The following is a 23462-nucleotide window of genomic DNA, read 5'->3' on the forward strand; positions in this document are numbered from 1 at the left end:
TGCTTAATATGTTTTTTAATAACCTATGATATTTTTTTCAGGATTCTTTGAATAAAAATATATTTTTAATATAAAAAACAAACAAAAGTTTGGTCTTTTTTTCTTTCTTTTTTGGAAAGGATGTATTAAGTAATAGTAATAACTTTAAGTCTGTCCATTGTTAGGAAAGATTTCTATTTTGAATAAATGCTGTTCTTTTTAACTTTTTATTCATCAGTGAATCATTCTTAGTTCATCATTCTTTGTTCAGGCTGCCTCACAGCACCTTGATGGGGCATTAGCCATTGGGGGAGTGGTCTTTAGTCACACCCCTGGTGTGAATCACATTAATATTCATGGCCATTAACACTCCCATGCATACAGCAGTGCTGACACAAAAACTTATATTGTTGTTTGTGAAAAAGTGGTCAGAATGATTTTCACATCATTTTGTAGAAAAAAATGTAGCCTACAAGAATAGTAATTCACAAGTCTTGTGGACAACTATTCAGTATGTGTTAAATGGCCTTATTGCAGTGACAATTTTTTTCCCCAAAACGTACTAACCATGCATAATATTTTTTTTCTATAAAATGCAAACATGTACATCCATTTTGCTCACATGTTATTGTAGCAGAGTTTGTGCTGAATACAGCAAAATCACATGTTGGCCAATGGTATGTTGTAAGTAGCTGAAATAAGCACAAATGTCAGGGCATGTCAAAACATCTCAAGGGCCCCAAAAACACCTCTGACCCCAGAGGGTTAAGACTCTGAGTTTGATATTTAGGAGAATATCTCTCATTTACGAAATGGTTCATTTTTAAGGTGCTAGATTTATTATTAATCATGATTCTTCATTTGTTAATAATTAAACACTCACAGAGCTTTTCTGCAGTTGATCACAGCTGGAATCAGTCTTCTTCTACCCTCATCTGATGTGCTGAATTTCCTGAGATCCAGCTCATCCAGCACCTCCTCTGACATTTGAAGTATGTAGACGATTGTTGAGCAGAGAACAGGAGAGAGTTTCTCTGACTGTTTGTCTGATTTCACAAACTCCCGAATCTCTCTGGACAGAGTCTGATCTTTCACTTCCAGCAGACAGAGGAACAGATTAATGGATTGACCTGCTGAGGGACTATAAAAATTATCATTATATTTGATCTTCTTTTTAATGTACTGTGTGATTTCCGTGATGCTCTCTAAGCTGTTCTCTGTGCATGTCAGCAGATCCTGTAAGAGTCTCTGATTGGACTCTAGTGAGACACCCAGCAGGAACCGCAGGAACAGGTCCAGCTGTCCATTCTCTCTCTTGAGTGCTTTAATTACTGCTGACCTTAGTAAATCATACAAAGAGTCAGATGCATGGTTATCATATCTACGTTCATGGTCATGTTTAGATTTTGCATCCAGAAACTGTAGTCCAAACATAGAGTCTTCATAAAATCTGGAAATCCTATATTCATGCAGAAAAAACTGCAGTGGTTCATTGTTCTTTGTTAAATAGCAGTAAAAAACATAGAAAGCAGCAAGAAACTCCTGGATGCTTAGATGGACGAAGCTGTAGACTTTCCTCTGATTAATCACAGATTCCTCCTTAAAGATCTCAGTGCAAATCCCAGAATACACCGAGGCGTCAGTGATGTCTATGCCGCTCTCAATCAGGTCCTCCTCATAGAACATCACATTGCCCTTCATCAGCTGATTGAAAGCTACTTCAGCAAGTTTCATAATCACTTCTCTGTTGGACTGCAGGAGTTTCTCTGGATCTCTCTCGTCATACTTCTGATTCCTCATGTTGATCTGCATCAGCAGGAAATGGATGTACATTTCAGTCAGAGTTTGAGGAATTTCTGCACTCAGATCTTCTTTCAGGAGCTTTTGAAGCACAGTGGATGAGATCCAGCAGAAGACGGGTATGTGGCACATGATGTGGAGGCTTCTTGCTCTTCTGATGTGTGAGATGATTCTGCTGGATTGATGCTCGTCACTGATTCTCTTCCTGAAATATTCTTCCTTCTGAGGCTCATTGAATCCCTGAATTTCTGTCACACGGTTGATGAAATTAGAGGGGATCTGATTGGCTGCTGCTGGTCTGGAGGTGATCCAGATGAGAGCAGAGGGAAGCAGATCACCTTTCATGAGGTTTGACATCAACACACCCACTGATGAAGTCTCAGTCACATCTGAAACTTTCTGAGCATCTAAAAACATCAGTGTGATTCTGCTTTCATCCAGACCATCAAAGATGAACCCAACTTTACACTTCTCATACATCTTTGAGTCCAGATCTTGAAGTTCAGGATGAAAGTCCAGCAGAAGTCTGTGAAGACTATACTGATGATCTCGGATCAAGTTCAGCTCTCGAAATGGAAGCAGAAACATGAAATCTACATCCTGATTGGCTTTTCCCTCTGCCCAGTCCAGAATGAACTTCTGCACAGATACAGTTTTTCCTATTCCAGCGATGCCTTTAGTAAGAACAGTCTTGATTTGAGCTTTCTGCTCACATCCTGGTTCAGGTGAGGCTTTAAAGATGTCATTGCAGTCAATTGGAGTCTCTTGTGAATGTTGTGTTCTTGTTGTTTTATCCATCAGTAAAAACTCATGTTCTTCATTCACTCCTTCTCTCTCTCCCTCTATGATATAGAGCTGTGTGTAGATCCTGTTCAGGAGGGTTTCATTATCTTGGAGTTTTGTTCCATCAAATAATCTTTCATACTTGTTCTTCATGCTGGTTTTGTGCTGGTCTTTGATTCTCTGGAGTTCATCATTCACTGGTTGACAAGAATCCTGTTCTCCATGCTGATTATATATATACACACAGCTAAAACAACAAGAGTTCACAGATTTAAGAATATGAAAAAAATGTATAAATTAAAATGTAACATATGTAACAAATGTAAAACACAAAGAAATAATTCTTCTTTTAGTTCTGTCTGCAGTTTCATTTATTTTAACCCTCTGGGGTCGGCAAACACGCCAGCGCGTTTTGTTGGATTTTCTTCACATAGTAGCACAATAAACTTAAATTACTCATTTATGGTCATGCATGTAGTGTTACTGAAGTGTTCCTTTTTATTGATTGATAGGCTGCCTGCTATAGGTTATTGTTATTATTATTTTATGCAGCACTGCAGCCTATGCCTACAAGGCACAACAAACCTGGTGTTCATTATATATATATATATATATATATATATATATATATATATATATATATATATATATATATAATGAACACCAGGTTTGTTGTGCCTTGTAGGCACAACAATTTTAACCAGAAAAATCAAAAATGTATTCCCAAAATCGTGCAGCCCTATAGTTTATCTTGATATCAGCATGTTCACAGCTGTTTTGTTGTTGTTGTTTTTTACAGGGACCAGATGCCACTGATGAGTCCTGCTGACTTCAACATTCTCATGAGTCTCTGTACATGAACATGGTAAAGTGAAAAATCAAACACCTTGGAAATGACAGGTATGTACATTTCAGGAATGGCACAAAGGTGTGTGACTGTTCAAGTCTGTGTCTTTAGATCAGTATGTTAAATAATGTGCTTTTTTGTCATTTGTTGTGTATCTTTGGATTATGTTGTGTTGTAAATAAATCCAAACAATCAAAAAGCCATTCTTTTTTAAATCTCCTCATTCTTTGTGCAAGGTTGCTCAGAATGATAGGGCATGATAGCACCTGATAGGGCCATTATGGGTGGGTCTTTGTCTTTCTCAGGAACATTAATATTCATGATGTGTTTACGCCTCCTCGCATAAAGCTTTCTTACACAAAACATGTCTTACAAATTTAAAATCAATATATTGTTTTATCTGAATGAGTTGTCAGGATGATTTTCACACAGTTTTGGAGCAAATATTCTGGGCTACGTGATACAATTTTCAAAAGTCGTGTGAAGAAATAATCAGTATGTATTTCATGGCCTTATTTCAGTGACAATTGTTGTTGTTTTTTTTCACAAACCACGCATAAACATCATTATTTAAAAACTAAAAACGTTTACATACATGCTGCTGATATATTATCGTAGCAGAGTTTGTGCTAAATACAGTGTAATCAGACTTTAGCCATGAAAATGTCACAAGTAACAGAAATAAGAACAAATGTCAGCGCATGTCAGAACACCTCCAGGGCCCAGAAAACACCTCCAGGGCCCAGAAAACACCTCAGACCCCAGAGGGTTAAGTAGGGCTGGAACTAGTGTTGCTTTCGTCAACGAAACTTATGACTAAATAATTTTCGTTGTCAACGAACCTTTATTACGTGATGAAAATGAGACTAGACTCAACGTAAATGTTGGTCATGTGATGATAACTATAATTAAATTTATAATGCAATATTGTTGACGAATAAAAACGAGACTAAATGTGGTTTACAAAATAAAAACTATGCTAAAATGTCTCTTCATATTCGTTGACCAAAACGAGACGAGACAAAATGTTATGACGTTATTTCGTCTCATTTAGTCGCATTATTATTATTTTGCAGTATTTCTGTTTCCCGTGTCTCACTTCAGGGGCTGCATCAGGTCACACTGCACAGACGCAGGCGACGTCACTTCCTCAAGCCCCACTCGATCGCGGCATTATTTAGAAGATGCAGCTGCGGTGAGTTAGCGTAAACGACAACAAACAAAGTTAAGTCTGACGCCCGTTTCACACATACTATGCGGTGCAGGAGCAGCATGCGCTATAGTGCTTTCACATATGCTGCGTTTGCAGTGCGTAACTGATCCACGGCTGTACCATGAACACATACTCACTATTTTTATTTCAAATCCAGAAGTTATCAGCTACTTTTATCTAAGTCAGCATTGTGATTCTCTTTGTACACATATACACTCTTTAATAGACGTAATTCACTTTTAAGCACAATTTAAACAACGTATTATTCAATGCATTACTTCTATCTAGATTTCTAAGCATGTGGTAAAATATTTAGCCATGTAGTTATATTAAAATCGCAAACATTTTAAATGAAAACTTAAAATTGGCAAAAACAGCCAACTCTCATGCCTTTTCTTTTGCATTTAAATTTTAATACAATAAATCTTGGATATCACAAAGAACTTGTTTTTCAACCTCCACGAATGAGACAAGTGTTACTTTTCTGTTCGCTATTTTTGCTATTTTTCCATAGTGGTACACTATATTGACTGGGTTAAATAGAATTGCATTACTAAAAAGAGACTAAAATACAATTTTCATTGACTAAAACTAGACTAAATGTCATCAGTTTTCGTCGATTAAAACTAGACGAAAATAGTCATGGATAATTCTGACTAAAATAAGACTAAAACGCTCAGACTTTTAGTCGACTGAAACTTGACTAGACTAAAAAGAGTATGAACATGACTAAAACTAATAAAAACTAAAATGACAGCTTGACACAAAGACTAGACTAAAACTAAAATTAAAACAGGCCGCCAAAAACAACACTAGCTGGAACATCTAATTGATAAAATGGATAATAATAGATAATGAAAATAATTGATGATGAACTTGATTCAATTAGTCGCATCTGCACACTGCACAGAAAGCATATGGAAAATAGCGGAAGACACAGAGTGAGCTCCTGAGGGAAAGGTACATGATCCATCTGTGTGAAACATGAGAATGCTTTAGATTTAGATTTATCTTCAAACAAAAGCATAAGTGTTTACCGCGGCTAGCCATGTTGTGCTTTGTGCTGTTGTGACAGATATATGTGATGTTTAATGCCTTTGAGACGTGTTTTCATCAGTGTATAACTTACATTTTACAGTTATATACTTATTTGTGAATGTTAGAAAGGATTTCCAACATTGGCGTATTTCCATTTTGTATAACCTAACAACATGAAAAATATATGCATTTTGGTCAAATATTTCATATTAGAAATTAACTGTAGGTTTAAAGTTCTACATGTAACACAAGTAATCATATTTTTATGAAAGCAGGTATACTGTTGGAATAGCCTATTAATGGAATATAATTACTATGTTCAGATGAGTGTGTTACAGTCTACCTCAAGCTTGTTTTTTTTAATTATAATTTTTAATTTAGTAATTTCAACTTCTGCTTTGGTTGGCAAGCACTCACTTTTTTTTTGGTTTGGAATGTTTGTGTGTGTTTTTTTTATTTTAAATCTGCATATAATGTATGGCATAGTCTATATAGATTCATTCACTGTATACGTTTTCATGGGCTGTATATTGGGCTGTACATTGTTTGAAGGACAACATTGGCCAGGATTTGGAACGTATAATGTAACCTCCATTCCCTGAAGGAGGGAATGGAGACATTACGTCAGAACGACTGACAAATTGGGATCTTGCCTGAAAACCCAATCACCTCTGAGAGTAAACAAAACAAGCCAACAGACATTGGCGAATGAGATTTGCATCCCAAACCGCGCCCCGTGAAACAGATATAAGGAAGCATGCTGTACTCTCTCACTTAAGTTTTGCGCTGTGGAGTCGAGACGCTGTCCTGGCCGTTCAGAAGTGGTATAGCAATTGTAGCTACGAGACGTAACGTCTCCGTTCCCTCCTTCAGGGAAAGGGGGTTAAATTAATAACCCAGACATTCCCTATCAGTCAGTTATGTTAAACGTTACATCCGAACAACTGACGAATCGGGATCTCTACCAAAACGATGCAATTGCTGCCCCTTAGGTGCCCCGCGTAAGCCGCCTTATCCCCCCACAACTGCTGGGGTGGAGAAAGGACAGGGTTTTAACGCAGAGACTTGATCACTTCTGTTCCATCTCACCCATGGATAACACTGGGAAAGCTTGCCTATTCCAAACGGAAAAGGACCCTACAGAGACCACATTCTGCCCGTAGGGAGGTGGAGTTACACATTTGGACTGACGATTAGTGCAGTGCTACAAATGGAAGGTCTCTGTGGTAGATCCAGCCTAGCTAGGGTGAAGTCAATACCGATCAGAGACACAGGGCGGGCTCTGCCAAGGCAAAGACACAGGCTCGCCGACAGAGAAGACACACCTTGGAAGAATACACATGTGGTAACACCCGAGGGTAATCCCAACACATGAGCACCTAGGCTAGCAAATGAGCTGACCTTCTTGGCATACAAACGAGTGCTAAACCTAGTGTCTGACGCTTTCGCCATGTCTGACTGCCGAGGGTGCTGGAGGAACTCCATGCAGGGTTTGCTAGGTGGGAAACTCACCTGTGAAGCAGATAAGCGCTCGTAACCCGTCCTAGGAGTGGAATGGCACAGCAAGCAAGACACCGAACAGGTCCCCCTACATATTAGCTAGTTGTAGCCAGTAGACGAGAGGACACAGGCTCTACACCTCGCCTACATGTTGGGTGTCATCCAGCCCGCAGCTCAACAAATGTCTGTCAGCGAGGTGCAGAGTGGAGTAAGCCCTCAACCCTAATACGCCAAGACTATGACATCCACTGTTCAGTGGGCCAACCTCTGCTTGGAGACAGCCTTTCCCTTCTCCTGGCCTTTCATAATAAAGAGCTGGTCTAATAAATTCTGAAGCTCTTTGTGCGGTCCACGTACAAGCATAAACCGCGAAGGGGACAGAGCAGAGCAAAGGCTAGGTCTGCCTCCTCCAGGGGCAACGCTTGCAGGTTCAACACCTGATTCCTGAAGGGGGTGGTAGGAATTTTGGGCACATATCCTGGCCGGGGTCTCAGAATCATGTGAGAGTTCGCCAGCCCGAATGCCAGGCACGATTTGTCAACTGAAAATGCCGTCTTGCAGTCTTGAGAGACAGGATCTTAAGCTCTACTGACTGCAGCGGCTCAAAGGGAGCTCTCTGCAATGTGAGGGCGGTGAGGATTAAGGCTCCTCACACCGCTCAGGAACCTGATGATCAGGTCATGCTTTCCCACAGACTTAACATCTGACTTACCATGATGTATGGTGATAGCGTCAACGTACACATTCAGGATGGAGGGAGACAGCCTTCACTCCAACCCCTCTTGCACGAAGGAAAGCACAGTACTGATTGGGCACTTCTAAGGGTCTTTTTGGCGAAAGAACACCAGGTTCTGATTCCAGACGAGATGATTGCGGGCGAGTTGCCACATGCGACAGGAGTTTAGGCCACCCCGATGGTTGAAGTACGCAACGGCTGCAGTGTTGTCGGTTTTGACTAGCACATGCTTGCCCTGTAGCAGCAATCTGAAGTGGCGCAGAGCAAGCCGTACTGCTAGCAACTTGAGGCAAATGATGTGTTGAGTGCTGAAGCATTCATAAGTCTCATATAAAGCAACCAGAGCGGCGTGAATGCGGCTTCAATAAGTCCGAGGTGCCTCTTCTTACAACTGCTCAAGCGAGTGGGCCAGGATGAGCCAGTTGTCAAGGTAGTTGAGAATATGAACACCATCCTCCCTCAGAGGGGCAAGGGCTGCCGCCGCAACCTGTGTGAAGACGTAAGGACCTGCGCCTGGACGCGACGACAGCGCAGTACTGAAGTGTCAACCAGTCTCTCCGTTTACTGAAGTGAGGTTGACCCCGGCCGTATCCAGATCAGATGGTGGATCTGCACCTGGACCCAACCATGACACATCCCTGAAGTGCCAGCCTCATCAGCCCTGTGAAGGCCTCATCGACACGACCAATCTGACTTCTGACCTGTAACGCTGCCTGGATCATAATCATACACTGTTCACTCGTTGGCCAGAGGAGAACTGGCCCCCGACTGAGCCTGGGTTCTCCCAAGGTTTTTTGGTTCCTTGCCACTGTTGCCTTGGCTTTTGGCTTGCTTAGTTAGGGACATTTAACCCTCTGGGCGCCACGGTCGAGTTTACTCGACAAGATGCGGCACTGAATAAAACGGCCGATTTTGTCAAATAGGGTGTCAAATTTCGTTCGACCTCCCCTCCACTAGTTGGCAGACATGTCATACTTCATCCCCGACTCAAAAAAAAGTCATGCTTCTATACAAAATATTCGAGCTAGAGCGCATTGAATCAGTGCGAACAAAAGCGGAGCTAGTGTGCGAGTGAGCCATTTTATCAGAGCAATATTGTCAACGTCAGCGAGTATTTGCATTAGATTATTATTATTATTATTATCTAATGGCATCAATAAAGCTTACCCGCAATGAAGTGTTGGGTCTTCTATTCGCGGACCCTGATTCTGAAGGGGAATATCTGCCTTCAGAAAATGACGGTGATTCTGAAAGTGAAAGTGTAGCCCTACACCAAGCACAAACGGTGAATCCTTTGCCCAATATAACGTTAGATGGTCCTTTGCCCAATGTCAGTGGTGGGAACAATGTTTCCCGGGGTCGGAGTGTTCATCGCGAAGTTAGCAGGCGTGTTAGTGTTGTGGGGAACGAGGCGGCCGCGGGAGATTTTTACCGCGCTAGCCATGGTGACCGTGTGCCTCTCTGCAATCGCGGCGACAGTATTGTGGTGGAGACTTTGTCTAATGCCACTGGGTATGTTAGACGAGGTCGAAGTATTCATAGGACAGTTAGGGGGCAACGTGGAGGCAGGGTGGGGAGTCGCAATGACAATGACAGTAGTCCGAGCTGTGCACACTCGGCGCGCGCGCGAGGCAGATCTGGCCGCGCCCGCGCTGCTGCTCGTAGCAGGAGAAGAGGCGATGTGACACGGGGCAGAGGGGCTATTATGCATAGTCTATCGCAAGACCACACCATGAAACACTACAAGAAATGTCACCTGGATGAATAGGGAGTCATTATCTCTACAGCAAAATCCCTGCAACAATTGTTTTTGTCTGCCATTTATTACACTGTTGATTTACTATCTATTTCCCTGACCATTTAGTAGTGTACAATATGTGTTCTTTTTTGTGTGTTCATGTCCTTGTGATGTGTGCCTCTTTGTCAGCTAAAAAATAAAATAAAATAAAAATAAACATCAACAAAAACCATAAAAATTCTATAATCCAAGATGACCGCCACCATATGACGTCATAATATGCAAATTAGATGGGAAAATGTAATCCCTACATAAACTTTGGGTCATCCTTAATATTTCTCTAATTTACAGAAAGTCTCTATCTTTTATCACTTTTAAGATATAGCCTTTTGAAATTAAGATGTCAAATCGAACGTTTTAGGAAAAAACCTCTGGCGCCTAAAGGGTTAATATTCAACAATATTATTGATCTGCCTTATCTAGGGTTGACGATGATGCAATTTTCTTCTAGAAACAAACTTTGTTGTATTATTTTCATGTTATCAATGTGAAGCTGCTTTGATACAATCTGTATTGTAAAAAGCGCTATATAAATAAAGGTGACTTGACTTGACTTAAGTCGACAGGGACAGCCCAGAGGGGAGAACCTTGTACTGATATGCCTGTCCCTCGAATGCAAAGCATAGAAACAGTCTTTTGAGGGAGAATCGAGACATGAAGGTACGTATCCTTCAGGTCGATCGCTGCAAACCAATCATGAGGACGAATGCATTCGAAGATGCGTTTCTGCATTAATATCTTGAACAGGAGCTTGTGAAGGCCCCGAATTAAGACACGCAGGTCCAAGATTGGCCGTTACCCACCACCTTTTTTGGGTACAACGAAGTACGGGCTGTAAAATCCCGTCTTCATATCAGCTAGAGGGACCAGCTTTATCTCATCCTTCGCCAGTAGGACTGCGATTTCCGCATGTGATCTGAATTGCATATCCAAGTCTGATGCTGCCTGCTGGCGATAGGAGATGGATTGGCGGGTCTGACAGGAGCTGGGACAGCCTGTGCCACCTTCCTCTGACCGGCTCTGTGCTGCGGCTTAGGTGGAGGCTGCTGCTGAGGCTGTGCTGGAGCAGAGGTGGAATCCACAGGAGGGCACTTTTGGTCACAAGCAGGTGTTGGGACTGCGTCCAGCGGTGGAGTGGAGGCAGCAGCAAATCTCGCTCACTAATGTACATTGGCTTGTTTTGTTTACACTCGAAGGCTCTCAGGCGAGATCCCAATCCATCAGTCGTTCTGAGGTGACGTTGAATATGACTGACTGATTGGGAACAACATTTTTTAAAATAGTGGATTAAAATTTTATTTTACTAAAAAAAATTCCTCTTTAATAATTAATATAATTTTTTACATCTGATTAATTTAAAAATATATATTTAATTAATTAATCCATTATCAAAATATTCATTACTTGCAGCCCTAATACAAATCTCTTCTCTGTGTGAATTTGACTTTTACTCCCATAAAACAGTTCACCCAATTCACCCACGTCACCTGGGGTCAGAGGTCACTGGTTCATCACTGAATAAAGGAGGAAGAGGCATTGACATGTCACTCTTCAGAGACACACAGCTGGGTTCTGGAGATGAACATCTCTTCCTCTTCTTCCTGGTGACTCTAAAATGTAATAATTCATTTACATCTTTACAGTTTATTTAACATAGTATTATTCATTCAGATGATCTGTGATGTTGCATGTGTCTGTCTTTTGTCTCCAGTACTGGATGGTGTCTCACCTGGGGTCAGAGGTCACTGGTTCATCACTGAATAAGGGAGGAAGAGGCATTGACATGTCGCTCTTCAGAGACACACAGCTGGGTTCTGCAGATGAAGATCTCTGACTTTTCCTCCTGGAGATACTGCTAAACACACATAAATAATTCTTCATTTAGTTCCACCTGCTATTAAATTCATTACAAGTCAGTCTGTTTTTCTAAAAATCTATTTTACACTGACAGTGTATCTAGTGCACAACTGAGCCACTGCTGATTCTATCATCCTCTGATCACTGTCATTTGACGTGCTTTTGTTTTTGATAAGAAGCATAAACAAACTATACTTTAAATCATTTAAACATGCTGCTAAACGGCTGTGCAACTTGTGTGTTTTTTTGATTTCTTTGTTTTACAGTGAAAGTCATTTGGTGACTGTTAAAACACAGCAGACTTCATGTAAATGTATTTAAGGTGGAATTTATATTTTTAGTCTGATCTCATTGTGTCTCACCTGGGGTCAGAGGTCACTGGTTCATCACTGAATAAAGGAGGAAGAGGCATTGACATGTCACTCTTCAGAGACACACAGCTGAGTTCCGGAGATGAAGGTCTCTGACTCTTCCTCCTGGGGATTCTAAGATATAATAATTTTTATACATCTTTACAGTGTAATTAACACAATATTATTTGTTCAGATTATCTGTGATGCTGTATGAGTTGGTCTATTTTCTCCAGTACTAGATGGTGTCTCACCTGGTGTCAGAGGTCACTGGATCATCACTGAATAAAGGAGGAAGAGGCATTGACATGTCACTCTTCAGAGACACACAGCTGGGATCTGGAGATGAAGGTCTCGGACTCTTCCTCCTGGTGATTCTAAGATATAATAATTCATATGCATCTTAACAGTTGTAGCATCTGGACCAACCAGACACACACAAAATATGATTCATTATATTTAATGAATAGTCCAGCAAATTCACTCTCCCAACAAAGGTCTATGAAACTTCCCCCAAAACTAACATCCCAAATGAAGCTAACACACTGGCAGAACCCGGTGTCCTGTTACATGACACCTTAAGACTGATAAGACTTTTATGACCCAGAAGGAATTTGCAGAGAGTTGTTTGTTCTTGCCGAGAAGGAGAAATAACCCCTTTTAATCCTATATATTCTATATATAACCACTTGAGAAATGTATAAACATGTATCCAATTTTCCCATCTCATGATTTTCCTTTTATGGGGTTTGGCCCATGTATTCATTATCTCTTTTAAACTCTTTTAGATTAATGTCTCAGTATTGCATACTATGGTTAACCAAAATCATGTGTGTAGCATGTTTGGTCTCTATAAAGTCCAATCTTCGTCCCCCATTTGTTACTTTGCATTACATTTTGCTAACTCTGTGACGCATTAGTATTATAAGAATCTTGAAGGTTCTTTTCTTAAACACCCAATGAAATTACATATTCAAATGCCCTGCTAGAATACAAAGGGTCGTAAAATCTCCCTCCAAAGGGAAAACTTCTCATTGGCTCACACACCTCCAGAGAGCTCACACACACTAATCACAAGATCACGTATCTTAGTCCCTTTCAGAGAAATCCTGATGTGAAGATGATGCTGAACTAGAAGCTTCTTAGGACCCCCAAGCTTGTGCCAGGCTGTGGCCTTGTCTTTCCATTTACCAAAGATCCTCTGACTCACACTGGTTCTCTCTCATCAAGACCACATCAGCAAAGATCAACTGGAGCCTCAACAAATTGCATCAGGACAGTTTAATTCAAATGGGCGAGACATGCAAGTATCAAACTTAGTCTCATCATTTGATACATTGAGTATCCTTCCTTACCCCTTTCAGAGAAGCTAAACTGATGGTTTGCTCAAGGCAGTTGATCTGCTGAATTTCAAACAATGCTATAACTTCTTGCTTTCCTCAGGGTTCGTACAGATTCTGTAAAATGAAATTCCAGGACTTTCAAGGACTTTTCAAGCACTACGTTTTTGGATTTCAAGGACTTCAATCAGCACTTATCAAACAATATCTTTATTATTTTTATTTATTTTATTAAATTTCTTTACTCAAATTACATATGGTATCTGATATGTCACTTCATAGAGATCAATCCATTGAACAGCGCTGTCAGGCATGGGAAATCCCCTTAATCATTGAAAGGATATTGAAACAGATTTTTTTTCCCATTAATATATGATTGACCTGAAGAATGAAAGTTGATACTTAATATCATGCTCATAGCCATGCTCATAGCTCTATATCTCAGACGGGCTGCAGCGTTAATTTTGCGTGAAACAATGGTATTTTTTCAACAACAACAACAAAAAAAACGAGTCCGATAACGATAATTTCATTTTTGGTACTCGCCGATACCGTAACCGATCCCTGAATTTTTTCTGCATTTGTAATTTGATAAACCAAAAGAATATAAATCATATTAGTTGGCTTCAATTGTTTATCAAATATATATTTCCTTCAGTTATTTTCATGCTTAATTAAGCCTGCTAAAATGCATTGTATGAGCTTCTGTTACTTTCACTGTTGATTCTATTGCTCTATCATATTTTATCTTTCATTTAATAGCACAGCACATATTTCGAGCTGCTCCAGCAGGGCTCGGTGCTGAGGATTGGGTCAGTGGTACAAATGTTTAGACACCAGTGAAATATCAATTCTTTATTCCAATTTTGATACAACAAAAACTACCAGCCTAATTAATGTGAATTTAAAACATTATTAAAGACAAATAAGCAGTCAGTAACAAATTATGAACAAATAATCGAATTACAAATAGGACAAATAAATACAATAGAAAAAAGAAAGGCTACAAATGAAATAAACAGTGTTTTTAGAATTTTTGGGGTAGATCTAACAGGTACAGATACATGAATAAAGTAATCAAATGTGAAAAAATTGCATATTCATTGCTGTATAAATTAAATATAGATGGGTCTTTTTGTAAATTTGAAAAGGGTAGCCTATTTAGTCTAGAGCAGTGAGTAATTTCCTTGTCCTTTGTTTGATTAACATTCTAAACACAGCAGCAGGTTTATAAGACTGCTGCCCCTTTAAGACCGAACGCACGGACCCCATTTGAACATGGCTACATTAACTTGAGATATAACCGACTTTGTTTCCTAAGATACTCACCAAGACGGGCATTTTTACATAATTTGTGTGAATTCGTTTTATTTTCTTTAGAGCTAATTTACTACACAGTGTAATTAACACAATATTATTCGTTCATCTGTGATGCTGTACGAGTTGGTTTATTTTCTCCAGAACTAGATGGTGTCTCACCTGGGGTCAGAGGTCACTGGATCATCACTGAATAAAGGAGGAAGAGGCATTGACATGTCACTCTTCAGAGACACACAGCTGGGATCTGGAGATGAAGGTCTCTTACTGCTCTCTCTGTTCTCCATAATGAGAAACTGACTTCAGACCTGCTTATGGAAACACTGAGAAGAAACACAATTCTTAATACTACACAGTACACACTTTCTTATGAAATCCATAAATGATGGTTTACTCTGGTGTGGAAAAACTCGTCAGTAGAGATCAACCGATAATTGTTTTTACCAATATTTTTTCCTGATATTTAAGCATTTTCCCGTAATCGGGTATTGATTTTGTAATATCAGATTCACAATAAACGCCACCATCTTGTGGGCATTTTAAGAATTGCGCACTAGACCACTATTAGAGCACTGCTAATTGGATCAATATCCCGCCTGAAGTATTGCAGCCACGGATCAAAAAATAATAAGCGTGAATCAAAAATGTAAAAACACATGTAAAAATATATTGCACAAACTGAAAAAAATAATACAAAATGATCAGAATAGCAAACAACGTGGTCACGGATCAAAATATAATAAGCGTAAATCAAGAAATAACATGCATGAATAAAAACTTTAAACGCATTAAAAGTTATTTTGCACAAAACTTAAACTTATGGTCATGCTTTCTTAAAAAGTATGTTTTCCTTGGGTTTATTACTCTGTACTTTGTGCTCTCTTGCATTTTCTGCTCATATTTTACTCTTTTGTACGCTTGTGGTGTTTTTCTCTTCGCTCTTCTTTCTATGTTCTGCGCTTGCTTTCCCAAATGTTGCAGTTCCAGTTTCATGTAAATTAGGGCAGGCTTAAGTGTCACCATTGGTCCACTAGTTCTAGATTGATAGCTATTCCTCTAGCCAATCAATCGAAGAGGGGAGTTGACGTCACACCAATGCGACTCGTGGCTACTGATGCTTACTTGTACAGGTGAAGACGACAGTTTAATTTAACTTTACAAAGACTTTCAAGCAGTAAAGCTATCTGAACTCTGGACATAAATAATTAAATTCATCTTTTTTGAGATACATGAGAATGTTAATGTGCACACTGGTAATTGGTGTTAAACAATATTACTTGGCTCATGATGTCAATATGCTAAGGCTGCTGTAAATGAAACATCCTGCAGTTATGAAATGCAACAATTCTTTGCAAAAACAAAAAAAGTTACAAACGGCCATTGTCTGAAGACTTTAGGACTTTGACCTGTCACCGCTACGCATTGCCTACCTTTTTTATTAACCTCGCCAAATTTGACAAAAGATTATTGAAAATGATTGTGTTACAGAGAAGATATACAGAAACCAGTTGGATTTAATATACAGTGAATTATTACATATGTATTGTGTTTATTTACATAGCTACATAATTTACATGAAACTCGAACTGCAACATTTGGGAAAGAAAGCGCAGAACATAGAAAATGCACAGAAAATGCAAGAGAGCACAAAGTACAGAGTAATAAACCCAAGGAAAACATATTTTTTAAGAAATATTACTTTAGGATTAATGTTTTAAATATAGCTTCAAATTTGAATACAGCAGCATCTCCATCAGGGAGGGTAACATTGTTTCTGGAGTAGGGGAGCGCGGGGCACAACCTAACGCAGGGCTAGTTGTAACACGCTTGTTTTAAATACTCCCGCACATGCTTGGATGACGAAACTTTGTGTATTTACTAGTTGCCATATCAACACTATATAGAAAAAAAAAATCCGCCAAAATTATTTTTCTTTTTGGAAGATATCCATAGACATTTATTAAACCACAGCAAAGGTAAATTTCTTACTTAAGTTAATTTTTAATCTCTATTTTTTTGTGTTTATTTAAAATTAGACAAATATAATATTATTTTAATCTCCAAGGTGTTATTTAACAGTTGAGATAGTTATTTAATGCTTCGCTAACTAGCAGAATACACTAGCAGGGTTTAAATCCCAGTTGTGCAGGCGGGGGCATGTTGTAACACTGCGTTACAATGAGCCCCTATTAGAAATATGCTATTATATTCTATACTTTTATTAATTTTATTGGGAAAACGTGAGAAAAAGGTGAATAAAGACTGAGAGTCAATGTTCAGAAATGACTAATTATTTATTTGTTTTGAACTATGTTGTATAGCTGTGTTTTCATGTGTTCGTAGTCAAAATTCAAAAATGAGTTTATATTTAATTATTAAAAATTGCCATTATTTTATATGAAAAAGTTTTTTAATTGTTTTATTTAGAAAATATTTTAGTTTGTTTTGTATATATTTTTTATTAGATCAGATAACATTTTAAGCTGTCATATGTTATGTTACAAAGTGCCCCACACGTTACAATGTACCCCACCTATGGGGCATGTTGTCACATTTCACTTCCATTCTTTCGGGGTATGTCAAGAAAAAAGTATATACTGTATTAATAAAACAAAACCACATAATTGTACTAGACATGTGGGAAATTAATGTGGGAAAAAATAAATACTCTGAACCATAAGTAGATTTACACAAACTGAGAGAGTCAAAAAGCGTTAGGTTGTGCCCCGCTCTCCCCTACCGCTGTCCTGCAGCGTTTAGAGTCAACTCCGATAAAAACCTCATCTGTCTGTAGTATTAATTATCCTAAAGACGATGATTAGCTGGTTCAGGTGTGTTTGATTAGGGTTGGAGGTAGGTAGGGTTGCTCTCGCTGCCTGCTGTGAGTTTGTTTGCTTCGGTGCTGTAAGCTCCGTCTTAGCCTCGCATTTCTTTCTGTTTTGAACCATCATTTACTATCATTTGTAGTTGTTTATACTACTAAAACAGCTTACCCAACATCTCAGATTAACCTGACATCGCTAGCTTCCGTTATTATTAGCACAACACGCTAGTAATTTGCTAGACTGTTAACGTGCCACCCCTGCGCTCAGTTCTTTTTTTATTTATTTTTCTCTCGCGCGCTCGTGCCTTTGAGTTCATAAAAAGCCCAGGTGAGTAAGAATCAGTCAACAAACACGGTGAGTAATGTCTTGTCCTGTTATTGTCACCTGCACTTCATGTCACGTGTTTAGCATAGCCTTCTCTGTCGGCAATATACAGTAGGATTTATATGTGATAAATGCAAGGAGACAGTTAGGCTGACAGAGAAGATTTCAGAACTAGAGACACGCATCCAAACTTTAATTGAGGATAGTAAGAGTACTAGAGCTTTAGATACTATTTTGGATGTGCCTAGCATAGTGAACTCTTTACATGACTCGGTTCTGGCTGAATTAGTGCCTGCACAGCCAGGCAAATGGGTGACAGTGAGGGATCGCTCTAGTTGCGGATAAAAAAAACACTCTTCTGTTCCGATTACCATAACAAATCGATTTGCCCGGCTCAGTGAAACACCCACTGAGAATTCTGTTGATTGTGCCCTAGTAATTGGTGATTACAACTGTAAGTTACCAGGGCTGTCTGCCAATACATACCCCATAAAAGGCCAGAGTCAAACATTTTAATATTCCCTTTGCCCTTCAACATATGTACATGTTTGCCCCTTTTTGTGCTTTGTAGATCAGCTATGCCACCCAAGAAGAAGAAAGGGGACATACAACGTTTTTCATAAAGCAGAGTGTAAGTAGGCAAAATAACTAGCCACACAAACTAGCAGTGGTAGTGACCAGGCTTTCAAATATAGATTGTACTGTGGAAAAAAGTATTAACTGGTGATAGTATATGTTACCCAGGATATTGTTACAGCTAAACCTAGCTTCTGTAATCTTTCAACCAAGGTTAGGAGTATTTATTAGGGGTGTGCAGTAGGGCTGAACAATTTTGGAAAATAATCTAATTGCGATTAGTTTTACCAATATTGCGATTTAATATGCGATTATTTTTAAGCTCTTTATCTTTTCTATTATTCAACAAAAACAAGCAAGAAATCATTGTAAAATAGGGAAGGGAATCTTTAGGCACCTCATGAGCCGATCTAATCTTTTGCTTATTAATTAATTGATCTTATTAATAAAACTTAAAAGATTTAAATATGTAATTATAAGTAATTATAGTATTTTTAAAAATAATTACACATTAAAAAACTAAATTAATAATGAACAATTACATGTTAATAATTTTAACTAATATAGCTTCAAAACAAATAACAATGAGGGAAAAACATATATTACAAGCAATACACAAAGAGTGCTTTCAGTATTTAAAGGTGCAGTGTGTGATTTTTAGCGGCATCTAGTGGTGAGGTTTGCGAACTGCAAACAGTCAGTCACTCACTGCCTATCCTTCAAATTGCAAACTCGTAGGAGAAGCTATGGTGGCCGACGTAGGATCGGAAGATGTCGTCGTCTGAGTCAGCAGAGAGTAGCAAGCAGAGCCTGTCTACGAAGAGCCTGCCCACTCCCTATTAAGTCCTATTGTACCGAATTTTGGTTGTAGTTCCACCAGAGTTCCACTGGGGGCGATCGCCCATGAGTGCAAAATTAATGGGAGTCTATGGGGCTAGACGGCTAAATTTGTCTCTTTCACCCGATTGCTGTTGAGAAATCTCAGATTTGTTTGTAGGTTTTGCAAGTTCAACATGGGTTATAGGTCAAAAGTTGAATGAACGAGTACTTATGTCCTTTTGATTTCTTACAGGTTGAGTTGTTGTTGCCCATAACACGCTAGCATTCTGCTAATGAACGCTGACTGGTCAGTGAAGGACTGATTACGACCAGAGATACCAATGCTTGATGGCATCGTGGCATCCGAAGCGGGACCAGAAACAAACAAAACAAAAACTCTTCTAGCACGTGTATTTACCTGTGTCAGCTGTGTTGTGTGTTTACCTGTGTCAGCTGTGTTGTGTGTTTACCTGTGTCAGCTGTGTTGTGTGTTTACCTGTGTCAGCTGTGTTGTGTGTTTACCTGTGTCAGCTGTGTTGTCGATGCCTCGAGAGAAAAGAAAGTGCAGAGCACGAAAGCACCAAAGTGACTGAAGGATTGCCGTAAAGCAGTATCTCTGGTCGTATGATGTGTATGACGTCATTGACACTTTAAAAGACTTTTTAAAGCAAATAAGTTACTCTAAAAAATCTAACACCCAGCAATGTGTAATTTCTTTGCATCTCCTTTCGAATACAACATTCAAATTACTAGACAAAAAATTATATCCTGAGAAAAGTGGATTTTGATGGATATAGCGCCATAGACCTCCATTCATTCAGCTATCCATTCATCAAAGCAGCTAGGTAAGGGGAAATAGCTAACGTTACGATGTCCGAGTCCAGAGTCAGGGACAACCTGAGTATTCTGCTGCATCTTTTTCTGCTGCTTCTCATTCAAGTTAGTGACGAAACGCTGTAGCGCTGTATGTCCGCTGTCGGCTACGGTAGAAACATGACGTCACAATATGTCGACCGTCATAGAAAGGGGGTGCCCGCGGTTATGTCGATATAAATGACTCATTTTAAGGTAATAAAAACATAACGGTTCATTAAGTAAGGTCTTTATACACCACTGAAAACATGGGTCTTATATTACATTTCTGTCAATAGATCCTCAGAAATATCACACATTGCACCTTTAAGAGTAGGCTGTCTGAACGTTTTCATCTCTTTTGAAATTATAAGATGTGGTTTGTCCTGTCTGTTAAATAACTTAAGATATAACTGACTGTCACATTAATTTTGCGTCATAAAAGCATTTTGAGATGCAAGTACATTTAACCTCACAGGCGCATGCTCAAGCGCTCTTCGCAAAGCGTGCGCGAGTATTTAAAATTGAAAGCAGCTTCTGTCTGTGATTTTCATATTTTTAATATATAAGCCAGCTGCATTCCAAAAGACATATGATGCCTTCGTAGAGCATTTGTAAGTAAAATACTGGCGGGCGAGACCACGCACTACAAAAGTAACATCAAGCAAACCGTGCGCATCTCATATCTTGTGCAATGAAGCACGCGGTTTGAGTGGTGTCGTGTGTGTGTGTGTGTGAGAGAGACAAAGGAATTAGAAGCAAGCAGAATACGGTTGTTTATAAAGCACATGTAGCGTCATCACGTATCTGTGTTTAAAACTAAGCTCAGACATAAATCTGAAATTATCTTAATCGATACAGAATCGTTGGAGAGAATCTATAACACAATATCACATAAATTAAACATTAAAGGCCATTGCACGCTGAGTCCGAAATTTTCGTATGCGTTTTTTCGTGTTCGTCAGCCTTAAAATTCGTTACGCACAGAAACCTTGCACACTGAGTCCGATGCGTATTTATTAAACCTTTGCGGAAAAAAACGCAAAAAATACTAAATGGATTCGTCAAGCAGTGAGGATGATTTTGTTGCCCTCTTTCTTCTTAAAAAGAGAAAAAGAAAGAGGAAATATTGGATCCATCCAATCCTGAGATTGCGCCGAGAGGAATGAGAGTTTCACCTCCTTATTAAGGAGTTGCGAAATTATCCCGAGCGATTCAAAATTTACCTCAGAATGTCAGTGGAACAGTTTGATGCTTTGCTAGCGATACTGGAGCCACATATTAAAAAGAAGACCACCAATTTCCGTGAACCAATCGATCCTGAACAGAGACTGGCAGTAAGGTACGGACGGACACACACACACACACACACACGGCCGGCGTGTGACAGACACTTGTCTGCTTGTCAGACGCCATTCTGGATTTTGTCGTTCGCTTGTACGGTGGCTTTGAATTGTCAAAAAACCTCTCAAAATACTGGCTGTAATACTCGGACTCAGTGTGCAATGGCCTTAACTGTTATTTCCTGTAGCCTATGCCAGGGCTATATGCGTAGCGTGCCAAGTTGATGCTTCATCTGCAAGACTGGTTTACTCTCGCATGTCACGTGACCAGAGTGTAATCGCAGCTTTGCGGTTAAAAAAACGCATTTCTTCATATCGCGATATTATCGCAAATGCAATTAATCGTTCAGCCCTTGCAGCACGGATAGTCGCATAGAAGTTGCGCTATTATGATAAAATGCTACATTACCAAGTCACTGAATGTTCATTAGCCTACCTTAAGTTAGAATCTTGCTGTCACAATAAACAGTGGATCTGAGACATTTTTCGTTTCAATATTCTGTTTATGTAATGTATTTGTGAGTGTGGCCTACACAATGCAGAGAAATAAAAGGGAGACCACCGAATTCACAATTGTAATGAAGGACTGTTTTTCTCCACAAGTTCTGAAAGTGCTTCCTTGTGACAGTATTTTTTGTCAGTGTAAATGCTAATGTACATAATTTGTTATTAAAACGTTTGGTTGTTCAGCATTACAGAAGTACTTTGAGTGGTACTTGCATCTCAGGTATTTTTATTTTATTTTTTTATTTTTTTGAGAGTGCATTTTTGAGATTATACAGTTAGACTAGCTCTTTAGGGATAGTATACAGGATGGTGTATCGGTCAGGATACAATATAATGAGATGAAGCTGAGACCAAACCTGCGCCCTTGACGGCATGCTCTGAGAATTGCAGTGCCTGAGCACACAGCCCTCCCATTCTCAGTCTTCATTAGTTATGGTCTCTGTTTAACAGTTTTGTCTAATACGATTCTAGATAGAACTGTTAAACAAAGAAAGTAAACTGCATACAAAAAAGTATTATAGCATTTGCTTTAGTAACAGAAATGCAAACTATTATACTTTCTCATTTACCGTCAGCATTCAGCAAGTAAGCATTTATATCATTTAAACCAATCTTTGAATATCTAATAAACATTTAATTTCACAAACCTTGCAGACTTAGTCGAATCCAGCTTTCAGATATTATGAAGTGCGCATTTGTAGCCTGCATAAATGCGTGTTACTCTGTGCATGACCGTTGGTCCATGTGAATTGATCAGAGTTCAGCTTCACTGGAGACGCACGATCAACAAACTTTAAAACCCTTGATTTCAAACTATGCTGCGCTATGTTCAGTTGCCCACTATGCCATATTCATGTCATTTTGTATACATTTTGTGTGCTGCATGTAAAATCAGTTTTACCTTGACTTCATTTGAAAAAATATGATTCCCAATGCGCACAAACTTACAAGAATACGAGTCCACATTTGGTTACATTGGTTACTTCCTTCATATTTTTTTAAAAAACAATTTCTTTATTTGTGAAAAATACTGTCATGCGATTACAGAATCAAAAAAGTTGCCATCTAAATTAAGCAAAAAGGGAGCCGCAGTATCAAGGCCCCTTCCACACTCCTGTAGAATCGGTTACAGTTTACTGCAGAAAAACTTATGTCGGTGTGAAATAAACAGTTATGGAAATGTAGAAATTAAAGAAGATCCCGAAAAAAGTCCATTGGTGCCTCAGTGATACTTCGCTCAGAGAAGCTGCCAATCGAACAAAAATTATTTTAAAAACAAACACTTGACCTTACATCAGCGTGATAAAAACTACCTAAAAACGACAGAAACCATCTTTGGAAATTTTTTTATTTAAAATGTTTAATTTGTCTCAAGTCCCATTTTGATTACATGGAGAGGGTGGGGTTTATGAGATATCCAGCATCCAGACTAGGGGTGTAAATTGGACAGTTCATCATGATACGATATGATATCGATTCTCTCAGCCAGCGATAAGATATTTGCCGATACCTCAAAAAATTCTGCGATATGATTCAATTCGATTCTGGGTTATATCAATTGATTTATCGATAATATACACAATTTTACACAACCAGTTTAGGACTGTAACGATTCCTTGATTAAAGTCTAGTACTCGATATTAAAAAATCCCTGATTG

General features: G+C 39.1%; 1 protein-coding gene across 6 annotated transcripts in view; it reads right to left on the reverse strand.

Moving 5' to 3' along the window:
• LOC309503302 (uncharacterized protein) overlaps window positions 1–23462 on the reverse strand; it is a 60220-nt gene that overhangs the window by 26300 nt on the left and 10458 nt on the right. For 4 of the 6 annotated variants that reach the window (XM_082176045.1, XM_082176041.1, XM_082176043.1 and 1 more), the window contains 6 exons: window positions 14721–14881; window positions 12156–12278; window positions 11914–12036; window positions 11424–11549; window positions 11182–11304; window positions 863–2809 (listed from right to left, as the gene is read on the reverse strand). In XM_082176045.1, coding sequence (XP_082032171.1) covers window positions 863–2809; window positions 11182–11304; window positions 11424–11549; window positions 11914–12036; window positions 12156–12278; window positions 14721–14845 — 2567 coding nt within the window. In that variant the 5' untranslated portion in view covers window positions 14846–14881. The remainder of the gene's footprint in view (window positions 1–862; window positions 2810–11181; window positions 11305–11423; window positions 11550–11913; window positions 12037–12155; window positions 12279–14720; window positions 14882–23462) is intronic. The other 2 variants (XM_082176044.1, XM_082176046.1) reach the window with 2 other exon arrangements.

Source organism: Leuciscus leuciscus (genome assembly GCF_965113295.1).
Source record: "Leuciscus leuciscus genome assembly, chromosome: 7".
Lineage (NCBI taxonomy): Eukaryota > Metazoa > Chordata > Actinopteri > Cypriniformes > Leuciscidae > Leuciscus > Leuciscus leuciscus.